This window comes from Tympanuchus pallidicinctus, unplaced genomic scaffold (genome assembly GCF_026119805.1).
Source record: "Tympanuchus pallidicinctus isolate F22 unplaced genomic scaffold, pur_lepc_1.0 scaffold15, whole genome shotgun sequence".
NCBI lineage: Eukaryota > Metazoa > Chordata > Aves > Galliformes > Phasianidae > Tympanuchus > Tympanuchus pallidicinctus.
The window spans coordinates 1,366,261-1,383,824 of record NW_026294669.1 but is presented as its reverse complement, the minus strand read 5'-3'; the positions used below and the strand labels follow the sequence as shown (position 1 = coordinate 1,383,824).

The 17,564-nt window shown below is 47.9% G+C and overlaps 1 protein-coding gene and 1 long non-coding RNA gene across 8 annotated transcripts in view; both read left to right on the top strand.

The window, feature by feature from the left end:
* Nucleotides 1-17,564, top strand: part of LOC128076884 (uncharacterized) — a 182,699-nt gene that overhangs the window by 116,615 nt on the left and 48,520 nt on the right. The window lies entirely within an intron of this gene.
* The window catches only part of FMNL2 (formin like 2), a 108,044-nt gene that overhangs the window by 71,957 nt on the left and 18,523 nt on the right, over nucleotides 1-17,564 (top strand). For all 7 annotated transcript variants that reach the window (XM_052675202.1, XM_052675206.1, XM_052675203.1 and 4 more), the window contains exons 8-13: nucleotides 710-786; nucleotides 2,738-2,831; nucleotides 12,330-12,404; nucleotides 15,954-16,064; nucleotides 16,274-16,423; nucleotides 17,458-17,559. In XM_052675202.1, the coding sequence (XP_052531162.1) occupies nucleotides 710-786; nucleotides 2,738-2,831; nucleotides 12,330-12,404; nucleotides 15,954-16,064; nucleotides 16,274-16,423; nucleotides 17,458-17,559 (609 nt within the window). The remainder of the gene's footprint in view (nucleotides 1-709; nucleotides 787-2,737; nucleotides 2,832-12,329; nucleotides 12,405-15,953; nucleotides 16,065-16,273; nucleotides 16,424-17,457; nucleotides 17,560-17,564) is intronic.

Genomic DNA, 17,564 nt, shown 5'->3' with positions numbered 1-17,564 from the left:
AGAATAAACTGCACTGAACTAACCGCGTTTCCATGAGTTTCTTCTCTCCTTGGAGGCGTGCTGTGGTCACATGGCATGCCCGAGTAGCTTCTGAGATGCTGGATTTCTTGCTAAACCAGTAACAGCTAACAGTTATGTGCTTCAAGGAAAGCCTGGCATGAGTTGTGTGACCTTACAGGGGGCTTCTGGCACTGCTGCACGGGAGCTCTGACAGAGCTCCCTACCTCTGATGGGAAGGTGGCAAGCAACAGTGCAGTTGTGGTAATAACCATGCTGTGTTTTGCAAAGCAGTTCCTTTCTTTGGTTTTGGAAGCAGACCCAGCAGGACTCACGCAGTAGCTGCATGCAGCAGTTGCTCCGTGGCAGCATGCATGTTGTAGAAGTGATTTTGGCAGCTGAGCTGCACATTCCCTGTTAGAGAGGAAATGGCATGCTTGGCTGTCAATGTTAACAGTGTTGGGGAAGGACGGGCAGAGGGGCTGGCAGTGGGGTGGGATCAGCCCTGGGACCCTTTCGAATGGCCAGGCCGAGCGCTTTGGGCACGGTGGTGACAGGGGAGCTGATGGGCATGGTGTGAGACAGGAGTGTGCTGAGTGTGTCTTGGTGATTTCAATAGCCAGATCCGGTCAGACACGGGTAATTTGCTGGGATTTAAAACTAATCATTTCAGTTTCAGAGCAGAAACAATGTTTTCCTCTTCTCTTTTCAGTATGGATTCAATATGGTCATGTCGCACCCGCATGCCGTTAACGAAATTGCACTAAGCCTGAACAACAAGAATCCCAGGTAGGCTGCGCTTGCTGTTAGAGAGTTTAAGAAGCAGAAAAGTGAAGAGTAGAAGGATTTTCATGGATTTATGTACAAAGCTGCAGCGAAAATCAGCCTTTGCTCTGACTCAGATTCAGTTTGTGTTGCAGTGCAGTTAGATGGGCGATTGCCGTTTGGTTCCGTTGGTCTCAGAAGCTGCTGACTCTGCAGCTCTGCCTTTGCTGCTCAAGCTCAACTGCTGCTGCAGTGCAGAGGAGACCCTGCTGATCAGGAGCAGCTGCATGGGGTTTTCCTGAAGAAACTAAATTTTCTGCAGTAAATTTTGTTGAAGCCACCTTCAGGTTTGAGCTCCTCTAAGAGCACATTTTGTACTCGTTCTGCCTCTGTCCAGTGCCTGACTAAGTGCCAGGTGTTTCTTTAACCACAGCAGCAGACCTGTAATCACACTGTAGAACTGATTGCTGCAAGGTTATATCCCCTCTCCTCGCTGAACACATTTGTGAGCTGGCACCTACATCCAGCCAGACCTGGAGTTGCAAGCATCCCATATAACTGATGATGCCAGAGCTGAGTTCTGGTGTTTGCTAGGGAATGGAAAAGCAGGGATGAGAGAAAACTAAACTGCACCATATAGAGAGAACTCCCTTTCCTGGGCTGCCTGCTTGCTGTGCAGTGTACTGCTTGAAACCTTGGCCTGGTGGAAGTGGGTCCTTCCTTCCTCTCTTCTATTTAGGCTTAAGTCAGCAAGCATAGATGGGAAGGATACAGGAAGTTTGTTGTGATCATTTGTGGTGTCCTGTGTCTGCAAATCAGGTGATTAAGGGATGTGTCCTGTTCCATCCCTGCCCCATCGCAGATGCAGAAGGGGAGTGGGTGCTGCACCTGATGCTGAGACCTGGGCATCCTCCTGGCATCTCTGTAGCTCACAGCCCTTAGAGGATGTTGCCAGTGGGCCATAGGGAGAGCTCCACAAGCCTGTCTGAAAGAGCTTGGGTTTTCTTCTTGTGGCAGGACAAAAAAACGGATGAGTAAGAATTGAAAGTGATCCGTGTAAAATTTCCTGGGGAAGTGAACATTTTATCTGGTTTCCAAAGATAACCTTGACACTTTGAAAGCTAAAAGGTATTTCTTTTTCTGCAACATCTGGTTTAATGCTCAAGCATGAGACTAATTTCATGTGTGTCTGCATGGTTTCAGTATCTGCTCCCAGCTCATCTGGCTGTAAGATCCCATTGGTGCTTTTGCCTTATGTGAACTCTGTAAGAGAGAACTGGGGATTATTTATGTCAGAGCTATACGAAGAATTGCATGCTTTTCTTTCAGCAATCAGTTGTATCCTCCCCTCCCTGATACGCTGTGTTAGCTGTCAGTCAGCACCCAGATTTCAGATGCTGGAGGGGGAGGTGTGCTAAGGCACCCTGCTTCACTTCAGCAAACCGCGTCTTGCATTTTTTGTGGCTGTGAGTAACACAACTTGTCACAGAGAATAACTGAGATGTGCATCAGGGCAGGGCACATAGACCTAAAAGCCCTGGCCACAGAGAACTAAAAGCCCTGGCCACAGAGGGGCTGAGGCATGGGCTGCTCCTAGCAGCGATGCATGGACCACATGGGGCCCCCTGTGCCTCCCCCTGTGGGTTTGTGCAGGAGAGCTCCCACAGTGCCAGCTGCCAGGCTGATGCAGACACCGTTGGTTTGCTTGGATTTCCTCAAGTACAATTTGTGATGTAAATCTGTGCATCTTTTGGGAAGTATTAAAATGGGGGAGAGTTGCACGATCCCGGGAGGCTCAAACTACCCTGGATCAGACACTGCTCTGCATTCTGTGTCCTGCAGGTTTGCTTGTCTCAAGAGGCTGAACCACTGGATGCAAAGTACTTCTCCCGGTGCCTGCACAGCACTTTGCAAACAGGTAGAAGGTATTCCTCACCAGCTCGTCACTGACTGCTTTGGCTTGCTTTCTTTGCAGGACAAAGGCCCTTGTCCTCGAGCTCCTGGCTGCTGTTTGTCTCGTCAGAGGAGGTCATGAGATCATTTTGTCTGCATTTGATAACTTCAAGGAGGTACGTGTTCTGCTTGGTCAGAATTTCGTGTGTGTGTCTCTAGTTCTCCTAGCTCTCAGCTAGAGCTTTTGTGTTCAGCTCCATTTCTTAGACTGAGGGTTTTCCATAAGCTGCAGATTTTCCATGCATAGACATCAGCAGTGTCTGTGCCATCGTTTTCTGCGCTGTTGTGTTCTGGAGCTGTAATCCCAGCAGGGTGAATCCTGTCTGTGAATTGCTCCTTCTCCCTTTGGCCAGTTGAGCTGTGTCCCTGAATGGGAAAAGGAATGGAGATTTGGAGAGCTTTACTGCAGGTCTAACTGAATGTGTTTGTATGTTTTTAGGTGAAATAACTGGAATTGCTGTGTAGATCCTCCATTTTCAGGGCCGTCTACATAAACCTTTGAGATGCAAAATTCCTGTTTTTTTTTTTTAATCAGTAAAATTTTTATTTATAAGGAAATTCAAAAATCAAGTTTCTGTATCCCTGTCTGCTGAAATTAGCACAAGCATTCTGGTTTGTTCAGCTGGTGCAAAGCTGTCCTTTGTGTCTGCATACATCCAAGTGTATCACGTTTGCATACAGTGGTTAATGGGACTTGAGAAGGTTGTATTCAGAATTACTGGTGTGGGAATGCAGCCCGAGCAAGCTGTGGTTCCAGTTGTTGTGAATATTGGGTATAGGTGTGGATTTATTATCAAAGGGAAAATGAATCTAGTCGTACCAGCTCCAAAATGGTTAAACTTGATGAGTCCAGGCTGGACTGTGTATGAACATGCAGCAGCTATTTCCTTATTGCCGTTGCTGCCATAGGTGGTTGGTGCAGATGATCAACAAGCCAAGTTGTTTCTTTTTTTCCCTTTCTTTTTATGTTTTGGGAGTTGCTTCTGGTGGAGAGATACCAATCTCTGTTTTACATCTGCTGTGTTTGCCCAGCACACGTCCCTGCTGTAGCTGTGGTGCTGGGAGGATTGGCAGCACATGGAGATGGAGCAGAGCGTCGTCACCAGGGTGTGCTGGGCTGCAGCCTCAGCTTGGTGGGACCTGCCCAGCAGGGAGGGTGAAAGTAAGGCGTTCAGTTTCCAATGGGATGAGGTCTGCAGGGCTGGAGCTTGGAGTTAGAGTTTGTTCCTCCTTTGGTTTATTCAGTGGCAATCTTGGGCAGAAATTCTTGTGTAGCCCCATCAGCTTGTCTTGCAGTATTGCTCTGTTCTGTTGCTGCTGGTGCCTGGTTGGGCTGTTGGTTGTGGAACTGCTGGATGGAGCAGGAGAAGCAGCTGTGCAAGGAGGGGAATTCCACCTTTCCAGTTTCCTCCTTCAGCTCTTCTGCTGTTTACCCAATTGTTCTGCTCATTCTCACTGTGTACTGTTGTTTTCCCATTTCCTCCTGGGCAACCTTCAGTATTAGTTTCAAGCATGTTTTAAATTCATTCCCGTGGCACTGGGATGTGGTCAGTGTGCACAGTGGGGTGGGATGGCAGTTGGACTTGGTGATCCTACATGTCTTTTCCAGCCTTCATGGTTCTGTAGCTGGAATACTGAGGACCTCCAAGCAGCCTAGGCTGAAGGTTGTGTTTGCAGGTTTCCATGAGCCTGTGTTGCAGTGTGCCTTCTTCCTTCATCCCAGCCACTGGGATGGTCAGGCAGGATCTCTGCCACCCTATCTCCGTGCCATGAAATAACTTCAAAGGAAGCCAAACTCCTGTCTCATGCTCACCCTGCAATAAAGTCAAGAGGAAAACAGGATACTTCAGACCAAATTCAGCTCTCATTTGCATCAGGGTGAACATCAAATATTTCATTAGGCTTTGAGCTTTGCAGTGATGTAAATGAGAACAGAATTTGGTTCTCAGGGTTTGACTGAGCTGGGAAACCACAGCTGATCTGAGTCTTGTTGAGGACTCGTTTTGAAAATGGCTTTTCCTTTGAAAATGATTTGATGGGCCAGGTTTTTTCTGTCTGGGGTCAGGATGTTCACATGGGTGGTTTTACTTCAGGTGTCTCTTGAAAGGGATTCACTTACTTGAACTGAAACCCTCAGTTCTGGAGTGCAGGGACCCAGCTCTGCGCTGCCCTGCGCTCTCTTTCCAGTAAATAACTGGGATGATGTTGGAAGGGTCCTTTCTGGAGATGGAAGCACCTGGATATCTTGGAGCCGCCAGGAGTGTGTGACAGCCTGGGAGCTCGAGGGGGTATTTGGTACAGAAGATCCCAATGGGCAAAAATGCTGAACGGATGTAAGTAATGGGAAATGGGATCCGGGTGGGAAAGAGTAGTTTGGGGCAGAAGAGGTGGGAGCTGGGTGATGCTTGGCTGAATGCTGCTGCCTTTTTGGGAATAGTGAGGAGTTCTGTGTCACACATAACCCATGGTGAGGGCCAGGGCCAGTCCTGTGCCCTGCTGTGTCTGTGAGCTGCTGGCCCCGTGCTGGTGCTCCCTGCAGCCCCTCCTCCCGGCACTGAAGCATAACTGTGTGCGTGGCTGTGGCAGCTGGGGCTGCCCAAGCTATTCAGCCCTGCCACCACCCCTGCATTTACCCACTTGCAACTGGGCTTCCTTAGCAATATTCCTGGGTCCTTTGTGCTTGTTTCCATGGATCTGTGAGAACTGGCTGCACCATTTTATCCGAGTTGCCTGGGATTTGTGTTAGGGGATGAGCAAATGCACTTCAGCAGAATCCCTGGGGGAAAATGAGGAGAGTTAGCCTCAGGATGGCTTTGCAGGAGCTGTGGGTCACAGAGAAGATGCCGAGAGCCTGAGCCCCATTTAAATTGAAGTGGGCTGAGTGCAGTGTTGGAAAACAAGATATATTTTCCTAGTGCTTATTCAGAGGAGTAAACTCATTTTAGTAGTGTGAGTGTACATGTGGTCATACAGAGAACACAGCTGCTGTTTCTTACTGCTGGCTTTGCTTTGCTGTTATATCATTACTTGCTGCCGTGCCAGGGTGGTGTAGGGCCGTATGGATGTGGGCATTGAGTGCTTCATTGTGCTGACGAGCCTGCAGTGGCCATCAGGAGCTGTGGGAGCCTCGTGGTGCTCATATGCAGCCCCTCATCACCTCTGCTTGCTGCACACAGGCACTGCTTTGTGTACCACATGTCTGATCTGGGGTGCAGAGAAGGCAGCGTCCCGAAGCTGTCCAGTTTTGCCATCATCAAAATGTCTTTCTTTCCACTGTTGCCTTCTCGAGGAAGGATGCTGTCTTGTTGATGAGATTGTGCAACTTGAGAATGTCATTTAATCTTCGGTGCCATGGAGCAGATTCTGCTGAAGCACCTCTGTGCAGAGAATAGATTGCACAGGAAACATCTGGCTGCAGTTGGTGCTTGCTGGAAGGTGAAGGTTACACTGAGCTGGGAATCACAGTACCATTGAGTAATTAAGGCTGGAAAAGACTCTAAAATCTCCAAGCCCAGGTCACTCCATCACCACTGTGCCCACTAAGCCATGTCCCTAAGAACAGGAGAGTATCCAACCTGCAGTTCCCATGTTCTGCAATGAGGTGCAGGTGCCCATCTCCCATTCAAACAGCAATTCCACCCCCGGGGGCTGTGGCTGAGGCAGCCTGCATCCTGCCAGGCCTCCATCCAGGGGGTGTGAAGTGATTGTGGGAACGTGTTGCCCCTCATGCAGGGATCCGAGAGGGCTTCTCCAGCCTTTTTGTTTCTGTGATGCTGTGATCAACATATATCTGTGTATATGTCAGTGGATATATATGCACCTCTGACTATTGGGTTAGCTTTAAGGACCTTGTGCTTACAGAGGAGTCTGGGCATGAGAAATGCTAAGAGCATCCAGAAATAGAACTAACAAAAAATTCTCATTAAATGAAACTTACATTTGCAGGCTCAACGACCCTTAAAAGCTGTTTTCCTATTATTGTGGCTCTTCTTCCATATCTTTTTTTCAGCATTTCTAATTGCTGTCTTATTTGTATGCTTTATAACTCTTCTACTAAAGGTGCAGTACCCAATAGATGAATGATTTGAATACATTTACAGATATGATGAGAAAAATCCCAATCCAACAGCTCTAATGAGATTGCATAATGGAAAGGGTTACAAAGAAATTGTGGGTGTTTTGTTTTTTTTTTTTTGTTTGCAAATATAAATTCCATTTTTGTGAAGGTCTGACATTTTTTGCACAGCACTCTGAATTGCATTTTGTGAAGCAGGATCTTCCATCCTTACTCAGCTTTTCATTAATCTCTATTTGAAATACAGAATGTACTTTAATAACAAGTAAGCTTTTCTGAGGGAGGAGCAGAGGTCTCTACCACTCTTCTGTTTCTCCCTTTGCAGTAGGCATAATGGTAGTTTTAGAACAGATCCAGGAGGAAGAAGAGTTGTCTGCGATGTGCTGTGAGCAGTCCTGACTCCCTGCAGGAAGCACTGCCTGCTTTGGCTTCAATCCAGCAAAGCAGCTAAATTGATTATTATGTAAGCATTTACCAAAATAATCGCATTTGGAAAGGTGAGGGTATGCTTGTGTGCTTCTCCTTATGGGAAGTAATTTTAGTACATCAAAATAGAACACAGGTGCTTTTCCTAAGATGGATTGTATTTCTCACGAGACCCCTCATTTTGCTGCAAGACAAGAGAAAATGCCAAAAAGACACTTGGAATTCAGATAATCCAGTAAGCTTTAGGGCAGCTCATCCTTTGGTGGCTGTCCAACATCTGTGCTCTGCAGAGAAGAGTCGGCGTCGTTCCTTGGGGAGCTTGGGATCCGAGAGGAGCAGGCCTGGGATGCCCTCTCGTTTAACATCACTTTGACTGACTTGTGCACTACCTGACAGGTGAGAAGAACTCACACTGTCTGCTTATGGCTGTGTGTGCACGCCGTGGCAGGTGGGTGTGAGTGGCTGTGCAGTGAGCTGAGGCATGGCCCAGGAGCATTGTTTGCCTCCCTGTTGTCACTCCGGCCAAGTGAGACCATGTTGTTCAGCCCTAACTTTTCACAATACCTAATTCAGTCACATTTCCCTGTTGGAATAATGACTGACAGCAGTGAAAGCAGCAGTTCTGAATTATTCTTCCTGACCATTGTAATAGCCCAGCATGAGAAGAAACAGTTTGCAAGCACTGGAAAATGTAAATACGTTTGTTGTCTTTTCCCCCCCCAGCAGTATTTTGAGAGCCTTAACCCTGCTGGTAGAGGAGTACAAGGTATTTTAACCTAGTAAGCATGAACAACTGTTTACTTAACCAGTAACTTAGGAGAAAATTGCTTTGTTGTTCTTCAGCACGCTGCAGAAATATCAGCAGCATCAGTCAAAACAAAGTGCCCTGTGAGCGCTGCCTGCCTGCGGAGGGGCTGCTGCCCACAGAGGGCTGTTGTGGGGCAGAGAAAGCAGGCATTGTGCTGCTGGGACAAAGCAGTGCAGGCAGGAGGAAAGGTTTACAAAGGCTCTGGGAATTTTGGGGCTGCATATCCATCAGGCTGTTCATAACACCGTGTCCAGCATGAGCTGTGTGCTGCGCTGTGTGTGTCTGCAGTGGGATGGGGCTGCTCTCAGAAGCTGGGGAAGGAGGAGGGAGCAGCTTGAAGTGACCCTGGGCAGCTCGTGGGTAGATGGCTGTTCTGTGTCATAAAATGTCTTGTACCTAAGCCCCTGCTAAAGGTTACGTGCTTTAAATCCCTCAGAGGATTGTTCCTCTCTGGCTCTAGGTCCTTTGCTGTGTCACACCATACTCACCTCAGTTGTAAATGCAGACAGAATGATTTCATTTTCTGTACGGACTTGAGGCTGTCAGCTGGGTGAAGGGGTAGAGTCCTTCCTTAGCAGACTTGGTGATGGCATGGTGCTGGGAGGAGTGGCTGACACACCAGAGGGCCGTGCTGCCATTCAGCGAGACCTGGACAAGTAGAGAGGAGCCTGATGAGGTTCAGCAAGAGCCAGCATGGGTTGTGCATCTGAGGAGGAACAGCCACACACATCAGTATGGGTACCATGAGCTGCTGGAACGGAGATCTGCAGAGAAGGACCTGGATGTCCTGGTGGCCAGCAGGCTGACTGTGAGCCAGCAGTGTGCTAACTACAACAGGGAAAGTTCCATACAAGCATGAGGATAAACTTCTTCACCTTATGGTGGCACAGCTGCCCAGAGAGGTGAGGATTCTCCTTCTCTGGAGATACTTGTACCCACCTGGACAGTGTATGCAGCTGCTGTAGGGAACTGCTGTGGGCTTGGGCTCGGGGAGCTCCAGAGGTCCCTTCCAGCCCCCACAGCTCTGAGATTCTCTGCTGTGCTTTCCAGCAGAGCAGTGGTGCTTTGTGCCGTTAGGTAGCAGTCAGGACAGGAGGATGAGGTGCTCCCATCAGCCTGGGCTTTCACTTTCTGACTCCACACAGAAAGCAGTGCCCTGTTTTCAGAATAGCCTGGCTGCCTTTCTGGAGCTTTTTAGCAGTGGGGCCACGTGAGTGGGAGCACTGCGAGGGCTGGTGGGTTGAACTTTGCTCTTGGGTGGTCTTGGGGTGAACAGTGCGACCTGAAAGCATTGCCTGGTGGTGTAGGTATAATTGCCACTGCATTTTTCATAACTGATCCTATTTGCTTCCTCATAGGATCACATTGTACCTCTGTAATGGATCTGAGCGGGGCGTACCTCGTTAGTGCTCGGAGCCCTTCCCAGGACAGGACCCTTCGTGGGTGGTTTCCCATAAAGCCACATTGTTCTTCCAGAATGACGTGGGCTTGATGCAACCTAAAAGGATTTTTTTGCAACCTAAGTGGAGACAGAGGTTTTTTATAGCTGTGGTAGCCTGTTTAATCTTTCTTCTTACACAGAATAATGCTAATAAAAGAAAGATCAGTCTTTCTTAGTCCCAGCCATACTTTCAGTGCAAATGACAGACCTTGGAAATGTATTCAAATAGAAATGGCAACATATGGTTTCATGCGGTGGGATTTGATTTCAGCATTCATCTTGGATTTGGGCCAATCTTCAGGCTGGAGGCTTCATCTACAGTTTCACTCCCTTTAATCTTCCAGGATAAATTATATCATTTCATGAAAGTCAGCTCGCTGTCTCCTGAAGCGCACATGTTCCCAGCTCTGACTCATCTGATGATGGTGTGAGATAGCTGCCAGCAGCCTCCGAAAGCTGCAGGTTGCTGCTGCTCCTCCTGTTGCTGTCAGCTGCCCCCAGGCAGGGCTGCTGGAGCCCGGGGTGGCAGCGGGCTGCTGGGCTCAGGGCTGCTGCTTGCTCCAGCATTGAATTCCTCAGCCCTGAATGGCTCAGACTTGTTTGTGTCAGCTCTTCTCACCCACGTGAAACTGAGTTCCCAGAAATCAGCCCTTCTGGCTTTTACTGTTGAGTGATCATGTGTGCCGTTGTTAGGTTCTTTCCATTGTACAGAAAGGACCTTTTTTATGTCAGTTCCAGTTTTTCTGAGTTGGGTGCAAGAGAGAGATGGTTGTTTTGAGCTCAAGCTTGAGATGAACCTTTTTGTTCTGCTCTTGTATCAGCTCTGATTGCTTTGTGGGGATGGGAGGGCACAGGGAGCATAGGAAGGCCTTGCAGTTGGTTGGATTGAAGTGCAGCATTCAGCTGTGCTGCATCAGGAAGTAAATGGCTTGGGCACTAACGCAGGGGTGAGTGCAGCTGAGCAGCCTATGGGGGAACTGAGGGAGAAGGTTCTCTGGGTTCAGTTGGAGCAGGGGCTGGATCAGGCCCAGGATACATCTCCAAAGTTGAACTACGCTTTGGGAGCTGCTGCCTTTGATGCTTGCAGAGCGTCTGGGCTCCCCAGGCTCTGCCAGGGCTCCTGGTTTTCTCTTCAGCTTTTCCTAGTGGAAGCCTCCTTGCAGCCCTGAGCTCAGCACTTGGCCAACAAAGGCATTTTTTTCACAAGGTGCACACTTTGTAAAGTGTGCTTATTCTGTCTCCTGAGTTTTTGGGGTTTAGCTGGAAGCACGCTGCACTTCTAAATACCATGTTTGTGAGTGAGTGCTCCCTGAGCACCCTGCATACAGGTGCCTGTGGATTGCTGGGCCTGCCCATGGGTGCAGGCTGTGGGATGAGGCCATGAATGTTGATGGCGTGTTATTGAGTTCATTGGACTGAAGTGCAGGTTCATGAAGGTTCATTGGAACTGCTGTCACCAACCTCTGACGGAGATCCCCTGGCAGAATTCCCACTGATGTCAGGTATTGACCACATTTAGCTGACTAATAACCCAGTTAGGAAAACTTTGCATAGGAATGATAGGAAATGTGTGATTTACACTGGAAATATATTTTATTCAGCCATAACAGACAGCAGAACACGTAGAGGGAGATCACCCAGCAGCCCACTGCATGAGGTGCTTTGCGGATGTAATGATCAGCTCCGTTCAGCTTGCCATGAAGTCTGTGCATGAACTCCCCCTGAGCTCAGGGCCTTTGTCTCTGTGGAGATGCACACTGCAAGGCAGATGGAGTTGAAAAGAGAGATCTAATGGGGAGATGGTAATAATAATGCATATTTTGTAGAGTTTGCTTTTGGGGAGGGAATAGAAACATTGCACTGGGGATTTGGTTGCGCTGTAGGAGGTGCTGTGGAAATCCTTGCTCCAGAGAGTTCAGCTTCTAAAGAAGTACCTATGGCTGCCACCAGTCCTTCCTCACCTTTCACTGGGTCATTTCACAGGAATACTGCACGATGAGCTGCTCCCAAGGGAAGCAGCAGCTGGTGTTCTCAGCTGGGAAGCGAGGAGCTGTGGCAATAGCTGGCTGGAAGTGGCCGGCTTCCTCGTGCCATAATCATGGTGATGGGGTTTGTGTTTGCCTGGTGGGAACACCCAGCACTCCCCAGATGTTTGGCTGATATCTGGGTAGGAAAGGAAGTTCCCAGGAGTTTGCTCTTCACACAAAAGGAGGGCAGCAGTGCCCTCTCACCCTCCCTTTGGCTTTTCAGCTTATTTGGTGCTTTGGGATATTGTTGTGAATGACTGCAAGTCATTCATCTGCTGAGAAAACTAGAGCCAAACCAGAGAGGGGAAGTAATAAGATTTAAGCAATATTCAGAGACCTGCTTTATCTTAGATCTGATTTCTCCCTCAAGTTGGACGTGTTTCCTACCACCAGGCCTGTGTTACGGCTCTGTAATTCTGACCAGCTGATCATTACACTGATGTACTTTGCTCCTCATTTAGCCTGTGATAACTTTCCTTTTTTCCTCTCTGTAATCTGGTCTTCTTCCTAATTACATTACATTACAATGGAGAACCAGTCCTGAACCATAAGGAGGCCGAGGCTTCCTGTGGCATAGCCTGCTGGAGCTGCTGTGTACGTTTGTGCCAGCAGTGGTGTCATTACATTTTTAGGGGAAAGGCAGGCAGAGACCTTTGTATGTAATTGTAGCACAGGTGTTGTCCTGTGGTACCTCAGCTGGATTCGCCACAAAGAATATTTTTAACACAGAAAACCTGCCCAGAGAGGTACTGAGCAAGCACAGGGGCTGCTCTTAAATGTTTTTAACGTTCTCTCTTGCAAGCTTAGTTTAACAAACAGATGGGGATTCTTTTGTAGGTGTGTGGAGAGAAACAGCGCTTTGAGAAGCTGATGGAGCACTTCCGAAACGAAGACAACAACATAGACTTCATGGTGAGCACTCCTTATCTGTGGACTTTGGCTTTGGTGCTGGCTCTGTGTGCTCCTGCTGTCACGTGCAGCATTCAGATGTACGTGGTTCTGACCCTTGGCCTGAAATTATTGCAGTACCATTTTTTCACTTGCCAAACTGCGTAGTGTAACTCTCATGCTTAGGTTCAGTTTAATTACCTCCAAGAAATGTAAAGTGCCATAGAGAGGTTAATGGGAAAGAAGCTTTTGGCTGCATGTACTGTTTCTATGTGGCAGAATAGCAATATCTGCAGTATCAAGAAGCATATTCTGTACGTGTGCCAACATCCTCAAAATCACAGACAGGGAAGTGTGGGAGAGACTCATTGCAGCTGTCTGTCCTTATCTGGGGGTAAATATAGCAGTAGTTTTCACCACTTTGGTTCCTCATTGTGCATGTGCATGATTATTCACCAAATCCACTTCCCTGGAGCACAGCAGAAAACAGCAAGAGAGGAAGGCCTTACTGGCACCCACAGATGACAGTGCCAACTTGCACATTGCAAACATGTGAAAGGCAGAGGGTTGGGACAGTGAGGACAAGCTAGCTGGTTACAAATTTGATATCAGAAATACTTTTGTGTTCGTTTCTTTTAAGTCTGTGGCAAGTGGGTGGTCATGCTGATTAGAACTTCCATTTTTAATTACAGAACAGATGCAGCTCAGGTACGGTCAGTGCGCTGCTCATTATTATGACATGATCCCATCTGGAAGTGAGGAAAGAGCAGAAGGGTTTCCCACCTGGTGACACTGACTGTTCTGTTGTCTCTATTAAGCGTGCATGACACTTCATACTGTTCAGGTGCAGGCTTTTTGTTACAGACATCTTTCTGCCAGCAATTAGGTGTAGAATCATCTGCTCTGGTGCCTCCTGTGGGCCATGAAAATGTGGGTGCCAGTGACTTGCAGCCCCAGTGGGCAAGGCCAGGCTTGCACCATGGGAGTATGGCAAAATAAAAAGAGCGAGATAGGATGACCTTTTTTACTCACAGTCCAAAAAAAAGCCGTGTTACAGAGGTCTCTGCAATTGTACTAAAGTTAGCAAGCCGCTCCCAGTAACTCTGTGATAGATCACATTGGTTTTGTTCCTTATTATTGCAGTCCCAGTAAGGATATGTTGCTAGTCACAGTGTTGTTAAGTATTCTCAGATGTACTTTTAGTTAGCCTGCAATTTAGCAGAAGGATTTGTCTGTCCCCAGTGCCCGACTCAGTTGTTTCTCCCGTGCTGACAGGGCAGATATTTGGGAGCAGGAGAGCAGTACAGCTTAGTGCAGGCCAGAAGCAAGACAGTGGCAGCAGCCTGCAGCTTGCTACCTTGGCCACTGTTATTAAGAATATTCCTCACCTTTAGTTAAGATGAGAAGTGGTGTGGTGATAATGATGGAGTAAGGAGAATGAGCATGAGCCCAGTGAGCTGTGAATATCCAGCATCCATCTTGGCGTTCTGTTTCATCTTCAGGGAAGCTCCCTGGTCCTCTCTCAGGCTGTAGGTTGAAGGTAGTGGTGAATTGTTTGAAAAAGGAAACTTGCCCACATATTTATGAAGCCTGCATCTTTGTGTCGCTTATACCAGCCGAGGGCTTGGATGTCTGGCAAGGCTAAAGCTCGAAGAGGGAGCTCATGACAAATGATTTGGCAGGGCTGCTCGTTCCTGTCACCATCTGGCCCTGATGCACTCCACATGCTGCTGTGGGCAGCACCCGAGGAGTGCTCCTGGGGGGTGAGCAGGGCTGTGGGGCTGTGAGGAGCCATGCTGGGGCTCCTATCCCCCCCTCTGCCTTGCTGCACCGCGGGGCTGCACCGCTTGCCAAGGGTGTACTAAGGCAGCAATCCTTCCTTTCTGCAGGATGGAATCAAACAGGTCCTGGAGCCAAATCTCCAGGATGTAATGTGAAAGCTTGAGTAATTCAAGTAGTTGCAAGGGCTGAACACAAACAGAGCTATTCCTGCAGGAGCTGGCTTTCAGGCTGCCCTAGATGGAGAAGACGAAAGCTGTCTGTGAAGTTGGAGCTAAAAAGGGTTGCAGTTAATTGCACTGATCTGATGGGAGGAAAGAGAAATAAAAAGGCAGAAGTATTTTGGGGAAGGTTCCTGTTGTTGACATTGACATACTTCATTTTAAAAGCAACTTTCTTAGATTAATTTTTTTTTGACTTGATAAATTCCTTAGTTGTATATGTAAGGATCTGAGAAAGGAAATGAGACTTTGGCCCCAGTGCTGCAAGAGCCAAAGCAAGTATAACAAGAGCACTTTTGAAATACAGGAACTTGGCAATGGGTGATTTGACAGGACAGCAGCGTTCAGCTGGCCAAGGCCAGCTCCAGCACCAGGAGGAACCAGAGCTCCCCAGGGGAGCTAGAAAGAGTCTTCTGCTGTGCACAGTCTCAGAAGTTAATGGCATGAGTAGCACAGTTTGTGTCCATATGGTCCTTGATGACCCCAAGCACTGTGGGCATCCCAGCCAAACCTGCCGTCAAAGGCTGCTGGGCAGCAAACACCTCCCCATGAGTTTATTCTCTGGGAAGAATTATCTCAATAACTGTTGAGAAGTTGGTGTTACTTCTGTCTCTGCATCTACAGTGGTTGGGTTCTGCCCTGCTGAGATCCACTGAGAATGAGGCAGACTTCTTCTTCTTGCAGATTGGAGGTGGTCACTGGAGAGGTGAAGGAGTGCTGGGCATGTGCAGAAAGGGATTTGGCTGTGCCTTACATTCCTCAGTGGGGCAAACCTTTGTGGGGCTTCAGGCATGATTCCTGCCCTTCTGCAGGTACCTCACCCTGCTGTCCGAGGGGCTCTGGCTCCCTTTACTTGAGGGCCTTGACTTGCCTGCACTGTGCTGGGATGCAAACCACAGTATGTTTTCTATAAATAACAAAGCACCTTTTATGAAGTCTTTGCAAGCCTGAATCCAGCACTGGTGGGGTAGAAAGCTGCAGACTAGCAAACAGCAGTTTTCCTTGGCAGTAGCCATAGCAAAATGCAGTCCCTGGCAGTGCTGGTTGGCCCAGGGAACCTGGCATCCCTTTGGGCTCCAGTGCATGGGGAGCTTTTGGAGGGGTCTAGAGGAAGCCATGAAGATGATCAAATGGCTGGAGCTCCTTTCCTATGAAGACAGACTGAAGGAGCTGGACTTACTTGGCCTGGAAAAGCGAAGGCTGTGGGGAGACTTCATTGCAGCCTTTCAGTATTTAAAGGGAGTTTATAAACATGAGAGTTATCAACAGGTAGATAGCGATAGGACAAGGGGGAACGGTTTTAAGCTAAAAAAGGAAGATCTAGGTTGGATATCAGGGAGATGTTCTTTACTGAGGGAGTGATGAGGTGCTGGAACAGCTGCCCAGAGAGGTGCTGGGTGCTCCATCCCTGGTGGTGTTTAAGGCCAGGTTGGATGGGGCCCTGGGCAGGGCCCTAGTGCTTGGGCAGGGGGTTGGATCTTGATGGTCCTTGAGGTCCCTTCCAGCCCAAGCCATCCTATGATTCTATGACTCAGGGCCATGACATGCTGATGTGTGGTGGCTCCTCTTGCAGGTGGCTTGCATGCAGTTCATCAACATCGTTGTGCACTCAGTGGAGGACATGAACTTCCGGGTCCACCTGCAGTATGAATTTACAAAGCTGGGCCTGGATGAGTATTTGGACGTGAGTATGAGCAGGTTCCTGCGTGTGGTCTTTGGAAATGACTGCTTTCCTTGTATGATCTCAGCTAATGCTGAAATGTGGAGTGTGTTCCTGAATGATGGAGGTGGCCAAACTCCCACTGCTCTCCCTCCCCTTTGCACTGTGGGCAGTTCTGGTGCTTCAGGCTGCTGCTGGTGCTGAGTGACACCTTTTTGTTTTTGGCTATACAGAAACTGAAACACACAGAAAGTGACAAACTGCAGGTGCAAATTCAAGCGTATCTGGATAACGTTTTTGACGTGGGAGCATTACTGGAGGATGCTGAAACCAAGAATGCAGCCCTGGAAAGAGTTGAAGAACTGGAAGAAAACATTTCCCATGTTAGTACAAAACTGAAGTTGCCTTTCCCTGTGGAGTGATGCACAGCCTGCTCTTCCTGTGTGCTGCAGTATCGCCCTTCTCTTTTGGGAGGTGGACGTGCAGGTGTAGCTAGATAGAATCTCTGGGGTGGGGAGTGTTCAGGAAAGCTTGTGGACTACTGTGCTTTCTTTATGGGTGATGTTCAGATATTTGGCAAATGAAGGAAGTCTCGTGCAGGTAAACTTCCTGGGTGTTTCCCTGCTGTGTTTTGAACCTCATGTGGGGCATCTTTGTGTTAATGGGTGCACCACTTGCTTCAAAGATTTGTTCTTAAGGTATTTATTGACCTGATGAGAAAATGTCTTTTTTTTTTGGCCTTTTAATTACTTTCCTATTTCACTCAGTCCCCAGGTTGCTGTAAAGTACTGGAGTGGCCTTATTAATGTGGGGCTCACCATACAATTTGTATATCAAGGGACAGTTTGGTCTGGGCTGTGCAGCACAGGAGCATCATGGCTTTCAAACCCCAGGGATTTCTGGGGCCTGCAAAAGATACTAATAAATTAAAAGACCACAGGGAAAAAAATAGCAACATGCAAATTCTCTTTCATTCATTGCTTCTTAAATTAGCTCTGTTGCGAGAAGTCGTATTTATAGGTTTTACCACTTCAGCACCTATTGACTTTGCAACAGTGCCATTGTAATATTGTGTGTTTTGGATCAAACTTCAGTGTTTTTTCCAAATAATTGCATTTTAAGTTCTTTATTATAGGGTAGACTCTCTTAACTGGACAGGGTCACGAGTGCAGTCCAGCCAGATTGCCTGCTAGTCATAACTGAAGGCTAATGCTCATCATTACAGGATCCTGCAGCTGGGCACTTAGTGCCACCTTCCTCCACACCTACAGGAGCCCTTTCTCTTTCACAAGAAAAACTTCAGGATTTGGTGGCCATCAATAGTTTACCACGTACCACTGCTCCAACAAGTGTTGATGACGTTTTGTTTGAGAAAGATGTCGTTGCTTATATAATCTGTTTCTCTATTCTATGATAGCTATCTGAAAAACTCCAAGATACGGAAAATGAAGCCATGGCAAAGATTGTGGAACTGGAAAAACAGCTTATGCAGAGAAACAAAGAACTGGATGTGATTCGGGTAAG